This window comes from Triticum urartu, chromosome 5 (assembly GCF_003073215.2).
Source record: "Triticum urartu cultivar G1812 chromosome 5, Tu2.1, whole genome shotgun sequence".
Lineage (NCBI taxonomy): Eukaryota > Viridiplantae > Streptophyta > Magnoliopsida > Poales > Poaceae > Triticum > Triticum urartu.
In genome coordinates, this window is record NC_053026.1 from 169,895,589 (window position 1) to 169,910,272 (window position 14,684).

At 49.1% G+C, this 14,684-nt stretch overlaps 1 protein-coding gene and 2 long non-coding RNA genes across 4 annotated transcripts; all 3 read left to right on the forward strand.

The window, feature by feature from the left end:
* Positions 1 to 554: 554 nt before the first annotated feature.
* On the forward strand, positions 555 to 2,316 carry LOC125508286. The gene is made up of 2 exons (XR_007283346.1): positions 555 to 1,370; positions 1,453 to 2,316. It is a non-coding gene; the product is annotated as an uncharacterized LOC125508286 (long non-coding RNA).
* A 2,095-nt stretch (positions 2,317 to 4,411) lies between these two features.
* Positions 4,412 to 5,896, forward strand: LOC125555792. 2 transcript variants are annotated; one of them, XR_007304865.1, is made up of 3 exons: positions 4,482 to 4,623; positions 4,708 to 5,055; positions 5,837 to 5,896. XR_007304865.1 is itself a non-coding variant. In XM_048718637.1 (2 exons), the coding sequence occupies exons 1-2, from the start codon at positions 4,412 to 4,414 to the stop codon at positions 4,898 to 4,900; spliced, it is 405 nt and encodes a 134-aa protein (XP_048574594.1). In that variant the 3' UTR covers positions 4,901 to 5,390. The 2 variants fall into 2 exon arrangements, 1 of the variants encoding a protein (XP_048574594.1); XM_048718637.1 differs by lacking the exon at positions 5,837 to 5,896 and having other exon boundaries at positions 4,412 to 4,623; positions 4,708 to 5,390.
* Positions 5,897 to 10,797: 4,901 nt separating this feature from the next.
* On the forward strand, positions 10,798 to 13,132 carry LOC125508287. Its single transcript, XR_007283347.1, has 3 exons — positions 10,798 to 11,185; positions 11,476 to 12,660; positions 12,800 to 13,132. It is a non-coding gene; the product is annotated as an uncharacterized LOC125508287 (long non-coding RNA).
* Positions 13,133 to 14,684: the final 1,552 nt, after the last annotated feature.

Below are 14,684 nucleotides of genomic sequence, written 5' to 3' on the forward strand. Positions count from 1 at the left end.
CCCAGACACACTTGCACGCGCCCGCGGCACGTCCGAAATACTATTTTATAAGTGGCCGGAAAATATTCTCGGAATGGGTTGAAAGTTGGCGTGCGGTGTTTTTTTGTTGTTAGTAGGTCGCCTGCCAAGTTTCATCGCATTCGGAGTTCGTTTGATAGCCCAACGGATAACTATAGCGACAATATAGTCGGTCAAACGTCGGACGTTTTTGGTCTCCGAAAACAGTTGCCGGGTCTCTCTCTTCTCTTCTCTTAGCCCAAGGCTTTCTGCACAGCCCACTACCACTCACCGCCAGGCCCAACCTAACCTCTCTCATCAGCCCACGGCCCTCCTCGCGCCCGTCCGAAAGTTGTCCCGAACCCGACCCGGGCAGTCATCACCGTTGGGTCCGGATCATCCCCTAACATCTACAAAACATCTCTATTTTTCTTTTTGGACTCCCTACCTATTTGATTCTGAACCGTCCGATTACGATCGAAGGGTCTATTCTAACAACGCGCCTTAAGACCTTATTCTGCACATCAACCGTCCTATTCTGATAACACCTCACTACCCGCGAACTGAACCACAACAAAAAATCCCACGCTCACCTTCACCCCACCTCCCTCATGACAACCACCTCGCCCACTCCCCTGATTCCAAACCCCACCTACCACCACCTTCTACCGGAGTGCCACCCCAGGCCGCCGCCACCCCACCCCACCCCTGTCCTCCTTCTACCGACGCCGTTGCCGAAGCACCTCCCAAGGTCGCTACCCCGCCGCCCGGCCCCCGTCCACCTCCTACCAGCGCCGCCACGCCACACCTTTCGGCCACCCGCATCCCGGCGCCGATGGATAGGGGCTCCCCGCACCCCGCCACAACTGGCCGCGACCTTCAGCCCCTCGTTGGCAAGCTATGGTGGTCCTCACGCCCCACATGGCACCTACCACCACGAGACAGATCCAGGCCACGGCAGCCCCCCAGTGCCGGATCCAGGCCACGGCGGCCCCCCACCGCCGGATCCAGGCCATGGCGGCCCCCTCACAACGCCCCGCCGCCGGATCCGGTACCCCACGTTGCCCCTCCGCCAACCAGCGGGCATGGCCTTCCCGTCCATGCGCCTCCACAACCACCCCGCCATCCCACTTTGGGCCTCCTATGGTATGCTTCGTCAAGCCACCGGCGGCGGCGCCGTGCAGTCCATTGCATGGAAGCACGCAGCATGCCCATCTCGCCATTGAGTGGTTTGGGTAGTGCTCCACTGCAGGTCGGTTGCTGGAGGACGGCGGTGGTGACCTGCGGAGATGGGAGTTGGATGCCTGGTGCTGCTCCTGCGCCCTCCTCTTCTGCCCTTCGTCCACCCTTCTTCTCCTCCAAGGATAGGTCCGGTGAGCCTCCACCTCGACTCCCAACTCTACAGGTCCAACTTTGATGCGTGTGACCTTCTCTGATGTGTGCCTCACCCACCAGTGGGGCCCCACATCGCCGGCGTCAGCCTCCAACAAGTAGTGGCCCGAGCGTCCCCTCCCCTCCCCAGCCGGCAACTTCCAAGACGCCCCTTTCCTCTCTAAGCAGGCGGCCAAGCCAGGTGAGAAAAATGGACATGGCCACTGTATCCATGCTTTGCGTGCTGTGGTGCGCCCCTCCACCATGTGCAGTCCGGTTTTCTTCCAATAAGAGTCATCGTTCTCGAGCGCGAGCTCCTACTCTCCTCCGCTGTTTTGGGCTGGATGCCTATCACACCTAGAGTGAGCTACCGTGGCGTCCGGCTCTGCTGTGTAGTCCGCATCGCCAATGAAAAGCGTGCCCCCCGTTCCTTTTCTCCGTGATGAGCAATGCAAGGTCGTCGCTGGAGCAGTACGCTTGCCTCATCTCTCGCGAACCACTGCATCCCTTGCCAGCAGTTTGCTATGTTTCTCTCTTCTGTTCTTTGTGTATGAAAAATGGACTAACTTTTCTTTAATAGTTTGACCTTTCATGTTTTAGATTTTTGCTGTGCTCCCGGATGTGCAGTGCAGTGCACCCGAATCCCGTGAGCAGTGCGCCGTGCTCCCTGGTGTGGTTTATCCACGACAGCGTGCGGTGTCCATGTGCATTTTTGCAGTTCAGTGGATGGATGTTTCAGTGTCTTATGTTTATTGTCGTGCCCGTGGGGATGTATGCATGTTTGTAAAATGGGTGTGCCCGCGGTCCAGCGTGCTGCTAGCCTCCACTGTGCAGTACGACTGGGCGTGCCATGCGGTTCGACAGTGCTCTTATACACTTCGCTGATTTTGTGATTTCTAAAGAGAAAAAATGCAAATGAAGTACGCTATGGTTTGCTATTGAGGTTCATTTTACTCATTTTAGCAGGAAAAGATGAAGTGATGCAGTTCTGTTGGATTTCCCATAACTTAATTTTGTTGTTGTTGAAAACTCCACTTCATTAGTTCATTGTAAAAACTACAGCCGTGTAGTCCACAAACCACGGCCGTGCAGCTCAAACAAGCCCGCAATGAAGAGTCGTGCTTGTGTCTCTGATATTCGATGAACACAAGTGCACTGCAGCTCCTGTATGGTGGACTACGGAAGGTGTGGTGCGGTTGATGGACTGTTGAAGTTTGCCTGGGTCGTCGCTGCAGTACGGCTAGGTGTCGAAAGCTATTTTTTTGTTGATTTTTCAGGTTTTCAGAGACTGCAATTCATTATAAAAAAAATGTGGCATCTAGTTACCTTTGTAAAAAGCAATTTGTATGGCACCCATTTACTTTGCTAAATTGTCTGACGTTGTTCGGAACGCTAAAAAATTGTATAAAAATGCACATCATTAGTCTCCTCTCGGAGTGAGTGATGAAAAGACAAATTATGCAGCTCGCTTGCCTGTCCGATGCAGTGCGGTTTTCATTTTGAAGCAGTGTGGATGATCGTGTGATGTTGTTCATCCCGTAAATGCAAAAAAGTTGTTACGGAAACGAAAAAAAGTAATGTGGTTAACTTCTTGATAGTGTTGTGGTTTATTTAAAACCGATCTGAATTGCACTCTACTTTCTCGTCCTTCAAAAAATTACGTTTGAATAAAAGAAACCATGCAGTTCTCTTACCCGTCTGATGCAGTGCGATTTTTCGTCCGTTGCAGTGCGGTTTTCAGTCGGTTGAAGTACTCACATCGATTTGGGTGTCGCGAAAAACAGAGTGTCCGCATTTTGGTAAATTTAAAACTGCTCTTAAACCGTAAGAAATTAGAGAGAGTGTTCTATATGAAAAAGTTGTGTCTCGTCGATATCTTTCCAACGGCATATCATTTGAATCATTTCGACGACCGGTTTGTAAAAATTTCGTGAAAAACGGTCGCTGCCATTTGTCGTCTGTCACACGATTTTCAAAATTAACTTAAAACTGTAAGGAAACTCAAAACTATTTCTACATGTGGAAGTTGCGTCTTGTCCATAGCTTTCCAACGACATATTACACGCCTCGTTTCGACAAATGGTTAAAAAAGTAGAGCGAAAACAGTACTGAAAATTTGAAAAACAGAATTCCGCGATTTAGTAAATTTGAAACTGCTCTTAAACCGTAATGAATTAGAGAAAGAAATACATATGAAAAAGATGCGCCTCGACGATATCTATCCAACGGTGTATCATTTGCTTCATTCCGACGAGCGGTTTAGAAAAAAAATGCGAAAAAGGCTCGCTGCCACTCGTTGTGGGTCGCACCATTTTCAAAACCGCTCTTAAACCGTGAGGAATCTCGAAAAGTGTTCAACATGGAGAAGTTGCGTCTAATCCATAGCTTTTCAACGATATATTACACGCCTCGTTCCGACAAACGGTTTAAAAACTAGAGCGAAAACAGTACCAGAAAAAACACTACGTGCAGTTTTTTGTCACAGGAAGTTCACTCGCTTCAGTACTACAGTGCTCTAGTTAAAGAAAGTGCAGTGCCCTCGCGTTAAGCATGCAGTACGAAAGTGTTATCAAAATAGTTATTCTGATAATATTATCAAAATAGACCGGCTGTATATATATATATATATAAATATAAATATATATAATATATATTAGCCTATCCCTAGACCGAATCCCTAATTTCTAGGGATCCTCCTAGCCGTCGCCACCCACCTCGGGATCCCTTCCCTCGATCCCACAGTCTCCTTCTCGGATCCAACGCCTCCTCCTACCTTCTCCTCCTCGTTTCCGGCAGCAACCCAACCAGCACTCGAGGCCTCCCCTCGATCCAAATCCTCCCCGACCCTCTCCCTCGTTTTGCGTGCTTGACCAATCGGTCGCCCGAGCCCCGTGCTCCTCCATCCCACCTCGTCGGCTGACGACCGGCACCGTCGCCAGCGACCACGAGTTAAGCGCCCGCGCCCTGTCTCCTTTTCCGCCCCGTGCTTCTCTCTCTCACATCTCCTGGTCTCATTTTCTCCAGGGAACGGAAGGAAGCCGCCATGGCCTGGGCTCGATCTCAAGATCCCATCGTCACCGTCGTCTACAGCTACTGCCCCGCGGTTTTGCCCGCTGGTCGCCCGGCACCCCTCGCCGGAGCCTCCATGGACGCCAAGCCGCCAAGCCTCCCGAGCTCCTCGACCACAGCATCGCACGCCCGAACCCTGCGCTTGTCCTCGCAACCAGCTGCGTCGCCGAAGACCACCGTCAGCAGGTCCCTCTGCCGTTCCCCTCCTTCTCCTTCCTCCCTCCATCCCCTTCTCTGGTTCCTCAAGCTCTCTCTGTGCCTCTCTCATAGGAACCCCGCCGTGGATGCAAACTTCAAGCCACCACTGCTGCCACTCGAGAGCCATGCGCCAAATTCCCGCGCCGTCGGAGCCCGGCTTCGCACCATCTTCCTGTCGATCGCGAACTTGCGCTCGAGTTTTTCCTCTGCGGGCGCCGTCTGCATCACCCCTCGCTTCCCCCGCTCGCCCGACCGCGTGCGTTGACCACGCCCTGCTGCGTCTCGCCTCGATCTGGAGTTGGCCCAGCACCGCGCCCGTCAACCTCCAGATCCATCGGGTGGGCCACACCGCTGCAGGCCCAGCGGCGCCATATCCGCCAGCCCAAGCCGGCCTGCTGCACTGACCGGGCCAGGCCCATGGTGAGCGCCCCAGCGCCCAGCAGTTTCGCCCCGTGTCTTGTTTTTTTAGATCTGCGTTTCAGCTTTTTCCAGAGTTTGTCAGTTTTACAAAAAATCCCTTGAACTTCATGCATATCTTAATTCACAAACTAAGCATCACATGTAAAAACTTTATATATGAAAATGCTTAAAATTGTGTCTAGTTTCATAATATGTGACTTTCACCCATGTTTAAAATGTTTAAATTGCTGTTTTTGTAGATTTACTCTTATGCCATGTTAAAATGCTTTAATTCATAACTTAATAACCGTAGCTCCAAACCTAACAAAATTTATATGTAAATTGGGTAGAAAAATGCCTAGTTTAACATGGTGGCATTACTTTGCATGTTTAGCAACTCTAAAATATGGTTTAGGGCAGAACAGTACCAAATCCAATATATGCTCATGAGGAGTTTCCGGACTTGTTGTTTGTTGTTCCGGCCTCATTTAAACTTGCCTAGATAGGTAGTGTTCATATGTTTCACCCTTGCCATGTTAAACAACATTTAATATTGTTCGGTACATAAACGAGATCGAACTAAATGACTTGAATGTGGTGTTCCGTCAATATGCAACTCGTTGCATATTGAGCTTCACTTAATTTGTAGGATTGTTTTGTGATTTTTGCCATGCCATGTTTCATTAAACCGGACATGCATCATACTTGGTTGTGCATCATGCCATGTTTATGTGATGGTTGTTTACTATGTTGTTTGCTTCTTTCCGGGTTACTTCTCACGTTAGCTTCGGTTTCGTTCCAGAGTTGTGAGGATCCGTTCATCTACGTCCGTTTGTCTTCTTCATGGACTCGTTCTTCTTCCTTGCGGGATCTCAGGAAAGATGACCATACCCTCGAAATCACTTCTATCTTTGCTTGCTAGTTGCTCGCTCTTTCTGCTATGCCGCGATACCTACCACTTGCTTTATCATGCCTCCCATATTGCCATGTTAAGCCTCTAACCCACCTTTCCTAGCAAACCATTGTTTGGCTATGTTACCGCTTTGCTTAGCCCCTCTTATAGCGTTGCTAGTTGCAGGTGAAGATGAAGTTTGTTCCATGTTGGAACATGGATATGTTGGGATATCACAATATCTCTTATTTAATTAATGCATCTATATACTTGGTAAAGGGTGGAAGGCTCGGCCTTATTCCTGGTGTTTTGTTCCACTCTTGCCACCCTAGTTTCCGTCATACCGGTGTTATGTTCCTTGATTTTGCGTTCCTTACACGGTTGGGTCTTATGGGGACCCCTTGAAAGTTCGCTTTGAATAAAACTCCTCCAGGAAGGCCCAACCTTGGTTTTACCATTTTCCTCACCACCACCTACTTTTCCTTGGGAGTCGCGCTCCCAAGGGTCATCTTTATTTTAAGCCCCTCTGGGACAGTGCTTGTCAAAGTGTTGGTCCGAACTAGAGTCCTTTGCAGCACCACATCGGGGAAACTTGAGGGTTGGTTTTAGTTGTATAGAGCGCTCATCCGGTGTTGCCCTGAGAACGAGATATGTGCAGCTCCTATTGGGATGTCGGTGCATCGGGCGGTCTTGCTGGTCTTGTTTTACCATTGTCGAAATGTCTTGTAACCGGGATTCCGAGTCTGATCGGATCTCCCTGGGAGAAGGAATATCCTTCGTTGACCGTGAGAGCTTGTGATGGGCTAAGTTGGGACACCCCTATAGGGTTTGAGCTTTCAAAAGCCGTGCCCGCGGTTATGGGCAGATGGGATTTTTTTAATGTCCGGTTGTAGAGAACTTGACACTTAACTTAATTAAAATGCATCAACCGCATGTGTAGCCGTGATGGTCTCTTTTCGGCGGAGTCCGGAAAGTGAACATGGCTTTGGTGTTATGCTTGGACATAAGTAGTTTCAGGATCACTTCTTGATCACTTCTAGTTTCACGACCGTTGCTTTGCTTCTCTTCTCGCTCTCATTTGCGTATCTTAGCCACCATATATGCTAGTGCTTGCTGCAGCTCCACCTCATTACCCCTCTCCTACCCATAAGCCTAAGTAGTCTTGATCTCGCGGGTGTGAGATTGCTGAGTCCCCGTGACTCACAGATAATTCCAAAATAGTTATAGGTGCCGATGATACCAGTGCAGGTGACACAACCCAGCTCAAGTGGGAGCTCGATGAAGTTCGTGTTCGTTGTGTTGTTTCGTTCCCAGTTGATCAGTAGTGGAGCCCAGTCGGGACGATCGGGGATCTATACATTAGGGGTTGTCTTTCTTTATTTGGTTCCATAGTCGGACCTTGATTGTATTCTGGATGATGTAATGCTATATTCATGTATTGTGTGAAGTGGCGATTGTAAGCCAACTCTTTATCCCATTCTTATTCAGTACATGGGATGTGTAAAGATTACCCCTCTTCCGACATGCCTACTATGCGGTTATGCCTCTAAGTCGTGCTCCGACACGTGGGAGATATAGCCGCATCATGGGTGTTGCAACAGCAAGGGCCACATGAGACTTCAGGAGTCTAGACTCCCCCTTGAGGCGCGGCGAACGGTGCTCGAGGTCCTGACGGGTGTCCTGTTAGCAGATGACTTGCCAAGGAAGAGTTGCCTTCTGTACCGCTACTTGAACAAGGAGACATTCGCTGAGCAGATGCATTCCTTCGTGCCCAGTCGGCCTCGTGGGGCCCCGTGAGAACCCCATCTTGTGGTTCCTCTCCCTGTCGCTGGCATCGAGCTCGCCCCAAGTGTGGATGCAGGGGGGTGAGCACCGCTGGGGGCCGATGGTGAAGGTGTCGAGATGCTGATGCTGCCCAGGGCTCCCGAGGCTTCATCCTCGGGGACTCGTGACTCTTGCTTTGGGGCGGCGGTTGAGGGGGCGACACAGCCCATGTCTCCTGAGGCCGTGGCTCCTAAGGCCTCGGTAGGTCACTGCGAGGCAGAGCATGATTGCTCCCCTCAGCTTGGCCCTCCTGAGGCTGCCCCTTCGAGCGCTTCTCCAACTGTGCCTCGTGTCGGCCGCCATGTCCAGCACTTTGGCCGGCTTTGCGTGGACTTCGAAGATCTCCGCAAGAGGAGGGTGTCCCCAAGCAGCGGCACCTTCGGGCCATTAAAATGGAGAAAGTACATTGCTGTTGACGATTAAGTACCTTATCTTGGTGATTCTCCGCATGCTGCTTCCCTTCCTGACGATGTCTCTTCAGGATCCCTTCTGCCAAGGCTGCGGAATATACTGAGAAGGAACCTCCTCTCGCCTCGTTTCTCCCGCTGAACTCGATCACTGCAAGCCCGCGCGCTGCTCACGGCATGGAGTCGACTGGGGAAGCCAGGCGGTCAACAAGGCGTCTTGAGCTCGCGCCTTCACTGTCTCTCCTTCGCGGCCTTGCTTGGAGTACAACAAGCGTGCCAAGGGTTCCACCCCTGGTCGTGGACGGCAGTTGGATGGCTTCGGTCTTGGGTTCCTCTTCAAGCAGCGGGCCTCCACTCGTTTGGGCTCCTCGCGAGGCCTGGCCCGCAACTGGGCGGGCGCCAGCTCCTAGCCCCCCACCGAAAGGGGATGAGCCGCTTCGGGCCCCATCCGCAGTCCCCGCGGCGGAGGACGGAGTCAACAACATGCTCGAGTCGGCGCAAGAAAGGAGCATCGTCCGCCACAAGCTCTTCAAGGAGGCGATGGGCGCGATGAACCGGCTTGGTGAACAGCTCGTGGATGTGGACGCGCACCTCGTGGCCGAGGGTCTTCGGCTGGTGGAGGAGCGGCATAAGCTGAAGGTGGCTATCAACCTCGGGTGCCACCAGCGTGAGCTCGATAATGCGAAGGCCGAGGCTTCCCTCGCTACCTCCCGTGAGGCCTGCTCTCGAGCTCTGGAGGAGGCTCGGGATGCTGACCGCCGTCGCGAGGTCATGGAGAAGCGCGCATGGGAGCTCCAAGCCTGGAGAGCCGTCTTCGATCAGCAAGTGGAGGCGCAGAGCCACCCTGGCGTCGTCGAGGGGGACACCTGCCGAAGAGGAAGAGATCCAGAAGCGCGAGGAGGCGCTGGCACTGGAAGCCGTGGAGCGTAGCCTTGAGCTCGAACAACTGGAGACGAGGGAGCGTCAAGTTGCCCAGGCGGAGGATGCTGTCGGTGCACGGGAGGCCAGTGCTTAGGAGGAGGTCGATCGCCGGCTGGCCGAGGCTCACGCGGGTCTTGAGGGTAGGCTTGACCTGAAGTTGAAGCTCGTGGAAGCTGAGGCCGCTGGTAGGACTGCTGCCCTCAAGTCCAGGTTGACCGAGGTGGAGCGACGCAAAGAGGCCACCGCAGCCGCCCTGGCCTCGGCGCAGGCCGAACTAGCCCCCGCCCGCGCCGAGCTCCTCCCTCTTCAACAACGGGTCGCTGGCGCCGAGTCCGTCGTGTGGCAGAACAGGGAGGAAGTGCTTCAGCGACGGACGCTGGAGCGTGTGCACGCCCCCATGCTCCAGGACCTCAGGAACAGGGCCAACATCGCGCTAGGCCACATCTGTGATGAGAATGCTCCTCATACCCACGTAAATGACTACGCCATCCACCTCCGCTTCTTCACCAACGTGGTGACGCACCTGGAGAACCGTTCCGAGAGGGCTCGTCAACTTGTTGAAGAGAGGAAACGCGGTCTGCTCGGGCCTGCGTTCTCCCGCGTCTTCAGCCATCTCCAGAACGCCGACCCAACTTCGATTTTGACGCCGCCATCGCTCCTGGACCTGAGGCCATCCGGGGCTACCTGTCACGATGGGAGGAAGACAATGTGGATGCGCTGGTCAGGGCCTTCACTTCCGATGACGATGGGGTGGTGGTCGCGGTGGACGCGGGCGATGTGGTCGACGATAGTGATGGCGGCGTTGGTGAAGGTGATGGTGATGCCAGCGATGGTGGCAGTGATGCCAGCGACACATCTGAGGGGGATCCGGGGGACGCGGCGAGCGACATGTCTGACTGATCCCACGTTTCCCAGTTGTTTGTCCTGCACACAGAAGCTCGGGCGCAGCCCGCGCACCCCTACCTGGCGTGCCAAATGTCGGATCTCGGGTTCCGGCAAAACCCTCAAGGTTTGAACACTGGGGTGCATGCGAAGATCTCCCCCTACCGATCCACGTCCTAGCTTTGCTAAGATCTCACGGGCTAACTCGACAAAATCGCAACACAAAGGACACAAGATTTATATTGGTTCGGGCCACCATTGTGGTGTAATACCCTACTCCAGTGTGGTGTGGTGGATTGCCTCTTGGGCTGAGGACGGACACTACAAGGGGAAGAACAGCCTCCTTAGGCGAGGTGTTCTTGTGCTTGGTGGGTGTGAGGATGAGCTGAATCAGTTCCAGACTCGTTGCCTCCTACTGTGGTGGCTAATCCTATTTATAGAGGCCCTGGTCCTCTCCCCAAATATTGAGCGGGAAGGGAGCCAACAATGGCCAATTTGAAAGGGGACATCTAGTACAGCTTATCCTGACAAAAGCAGTCTTTGCCTGCAAAAGGCTCTGGTGGTGACGCCGCCTTGCGCTCCATGGTGACCTCCATCTTGCCATCCTGCTGGTCTTGATCTTGTTGCACTGATATGGAAACCTTTGCTTGACGTCTCGGTACTCCGTGCATGCGCTTGCTTCCCTAGCACCAAAGAGGAAACAAGGACACTGTGCACGCTGGCGCCCGCCTGGCCTTGGTCGTCATGGCTCACGTCACTAGAACCTCGCGAGGTTTGTCTTGCCTTGGTCTCTCCGCCCCTCGCAAGCCAACCTGGTGAGGCCGCTCCTGAGGAGGTCTTGTGTCGTCCGCCTCACGAGGCTTGACCCCTCGTGAGGGTCTTGAGTTCTTGTTGGTGAAGATGGGCCGCACGGGCCCGCTCGCAGAGCCAAGCCATGGGCTGCAGGCAGGCAAGTCTGGGGAACCCCGTTCCCAGAACGCCGACAGTGCCATCGCATGGATCGATTAGTGCAGGCCAAGCCTCCGCGTTGTCAACGGGATGGTGTCGTTTTATTGATTTATTAGTACACCTACTCATTAACATCACATCCGCTATGTGACTAGTTGTGTCAATGGATTTGCACCTCGATCCAGATTGCTTTCATGCAAAGCTTATCATGTTTACCTCTTGTGAAGGAATAGGCAGGCACATGAGAAGACCTGATCAAAGATGCTCATAGTCCGAGGTAAATACAACTTCCATGCAAGCTTTCAAATAGTTTTCTTTTCTTTTGAACACTGTAAATTTGTTTTAAAATTGGTGGTAACAAATTTGTTAAATTATTAGTGGGATAGACCCCCAACTAATAATATAAGAACAAGAGTAGGCTAGGAAAAAATATACAACATCATTAAGCAACAATATCATTGGAAAGATTGCACACTATTATTGAATACTGATGGTCATGACGCTAAGTACTTCTTCCTCCAGGCCTGAAAGAGATAACTAATTCTCCACCATCTCTTCCTTTCACAGTTAAAAACAATCTCAAGTAATCCTGCGACATGTCTCTCTCTTCGGGCACCTACCACCCAATGCAAGCTCACCCATGTCTCCCAAAACCAAGTTAGGGCATGGATCCGCTGTGCTAAAGGAGCTTATTGACTCAAAACCGTTTTCCTCATCTGTATTAGGTTCATTTTCTCAGAATATTTGGTTCTAATTTTTTCCTAGTGCGTTTATACTTGAATCCATACTAATTTTAGATTTGGGTTCAATTTGTTTTGTATCATGTGCTTGGATAGTGTTCTGCTCTCCAAGGATGCAGTCTTGGCTCTTCTCATATACAACCTATGGATACCTCTGGAGATTGGTGGGAGCATAATATTCTCACGTACAACCTATGGATACATAATTGACATCGGTCGGAGCATAACTATGCTCACGAGGCGAGCCTATAAATTAAACCTGCTACCTTAACAAACGCCAACAACAAGAATGAGCCTAATGTCAGTTGTCAATGTTGTCACTGGTTAAATTACTAATCAATTTTTGTATCCACAAAACATGTCAAAGACCCTATGTGGGAGAGTTAACATCGTTAATGGCCTACCCCAGTCTCCATTTCTAGCTAATGTTGTTGCTTGAATTGCTGATCCACCAGAGTCTCATGTTCAGGGGAGTTTCTTGCCAAGCTGCCATGTCCTAACAGTTGTATGTTAGGTCATGAATTTTCTTCTAACTCCTTTTCAGCTAGCAGATAGTGCAGATAGTTGTAGTGTGAAACACTTGACAATGTAGCTCTCTGTCGACTACTACAACATTGAGGGTTTCTGTTATAAAGCTGAATATCTATTTTTTCTGGGCAATTGGTATGCAAAAGCAAAGGCACGTTAGAAATACTAATGCTTCGGTATCTTTGTTGTTGCACTTCTGATTTTCTGTCAATTGTGTGTGACAAGTACCAAATTGTATGTTAAATAGATGATTTGTGAAATACTCGGTGCTATCAACTAGGAGTCATAGCACCGGTAGGGAAAGGGAAGTTATACTTTGTTCATTTTATATCTTCCAAACTGAAGACCACCTTTTAATGATGTTGTGTGTGGTGTCTTCAGGTGATCATTAAATCACAATGTACTTAACTTTGTTGCTTTGGCCCAGTTAAGAGGTCTCTATAATGATGGTCTTCTCTCTTTTCGAGAATGATGTCTTTCCATGGTGAGCGAAATAGATTTTAATGCTTTTATTAAACCAACCACAAATCTGAATGTGGTCATGTATTTAAATAATGGTATGTAGCTGAGTTTGGTTGTTTTAACAAAAAAATAATGAATTTTGGTTTCTTATTCTTGCATAGTCATGTGGTGGAGAGCTTTTCTAATCTGAAATTTCGTGGAAATGCCAAGATGTGTGGAGCGTTTACCGTCCTATGGTGATCTTAAGAGAAATTTAGATACTAGGAGAAATTTTCCGTAATAATGTTTCTGATCAAGATGTGTCTGTTTAGGTAACTTGCATTGCATAATGACTATCCGAATACATTACCTTTAAGTTTGGTTTTATAATTTTTTTATGTTTTATTAATGGATGTTGGATCAACTTCGCACATGTACTATAATTTCATTCTGAAGGATAATCTAGCAGAAAAGTAAATGCAACATGTCATGTTGCTGCTCCAAATCTGTGTTTATTCATGTTTTCCTCCTATTATTTGTAAGATATTTACACATTTAAATTATCTATAGTATGTTTTAACCCTTATTCCAAATCAACAAGTATATATGTAGTAGTAGACTACAAAACTTGAATGCTAAATATAATGTGTTATGAGGTGCTTATTTTGGATGCATATAGTAAAAAATGGCAAGTATTTTCTGCTGCTATCTGGCAGTTCAATTTCACATTGCTTATGGATCCTAAACTTATACATGAAGCTTACGTGGGACTTTTTTTTCTTCTAATGGTACTACTTAATTTACCAAATATTTTTCATTCTGCAATTTATCATGTCCGCTTCTTTTCCTTTCCATTGTTTGTTACATGAAAATGCTTGCACTATACTGAGGAAAGTATATTTACCATGCTCCTGAGAAATAAGAATGTTATAGTATTGTTTAAATTTAATCATCTAATGATGTTTCTAATTATATTCAATGATGTTTCTAAAGATATGCTTACTTTTTGCCATATGCAAAATATATTGACAAAGTGTAAAGTGGATTACCGCCTCATGTTGATGGCATTGTCTCTAAACATTTAATATTGTTTCTCTTTAGTGATATTCCAAATAAATATATTTAGCCATCTAAGCCTAATTAGTTGTCATATTTTTGGCAACGAACATATTTACGGCTGAAATTACATTGGTTCACTTAGACACTGGCATGTATTTGTGTTTCCCAATGATCCAACTACCAGCTTCCGTAGCGTGTTCCTATTTATATACACATGTTTCAATTGTTATGTGCAAGTAGGCTCTTATAGAAAATATTAATATGTGGGTTACACCAAATATAATTTGTTTATATTGCATACACGTAAAATATATAGTCAAAAATGATAAAATATTATAACTAGCCCGTGCAAATGCACGGGTTGGCAACTAGTGTGACTAATGAGTTTGTTGTGGGATGATGCATTACGGAACGAGTAAAGAGACTTGCCGATAATGAGATTGAACTAGGGATGAAGATACCGACGATCGAATCTCAGGCAGTAACATACCAGTGACAAAGGGAATGACGTATGTTGTCATTGCGGTTTGGCCGATAAGGATCTTCGTAGAATATGCAGGAATCAATATGAGCATTCAGGTTCCGTTGTTGGTTATTGATCGGAGATGTGTCTCGATCATGTTTACATAGTTCTCGAACCCGTAGGGTCCTTACGCTTAATGTTCGATGATGATTCGTATTATGAGTTATGTGTTTTGGTGACCGAAGATTGTTTGGAGTCCCGGATGAGATCACAAACATGACGAGGAATCTCAAAATGGTCAAAAGGTAAACATTGACATATTTGACGTTGGTATTCGGACAACGGAATGGTTCCGGAATGTTTCGGGTATTTTTCGGAGTACCGGGAGGTTACAGGAACCCCCCGGGGAAGTAATGGGCCTACATGGGCCATAAGAGAGAGAGAGAGAGAGGGCAGCCCGCAAGGGGTGCCCCCCATGGGAGTCTGGATTGGGAAAGGGGAGGGGTGCGGCCCCCTTTCCTGCTCCCTCTCCCTCTCCTTCCCTT

Excerpts from the sequence above, each read along its gene's own strand:
- LOC125555792 (XM_048718637.1), top strand. The coding sequence starts at position 4,412 with ATGGCCTGGGCTCGATCTCAAGATCCCATCGTCACCGTCGTCTACAGC. Across the intron at positions 4,624-4,707 it reads CCGAAGACCACCGTCAGCAG|GAACCCCGCCGTGGATGCAA; the intron begins GTCCCTCTGCCG and ends CCTCTCTCATAG.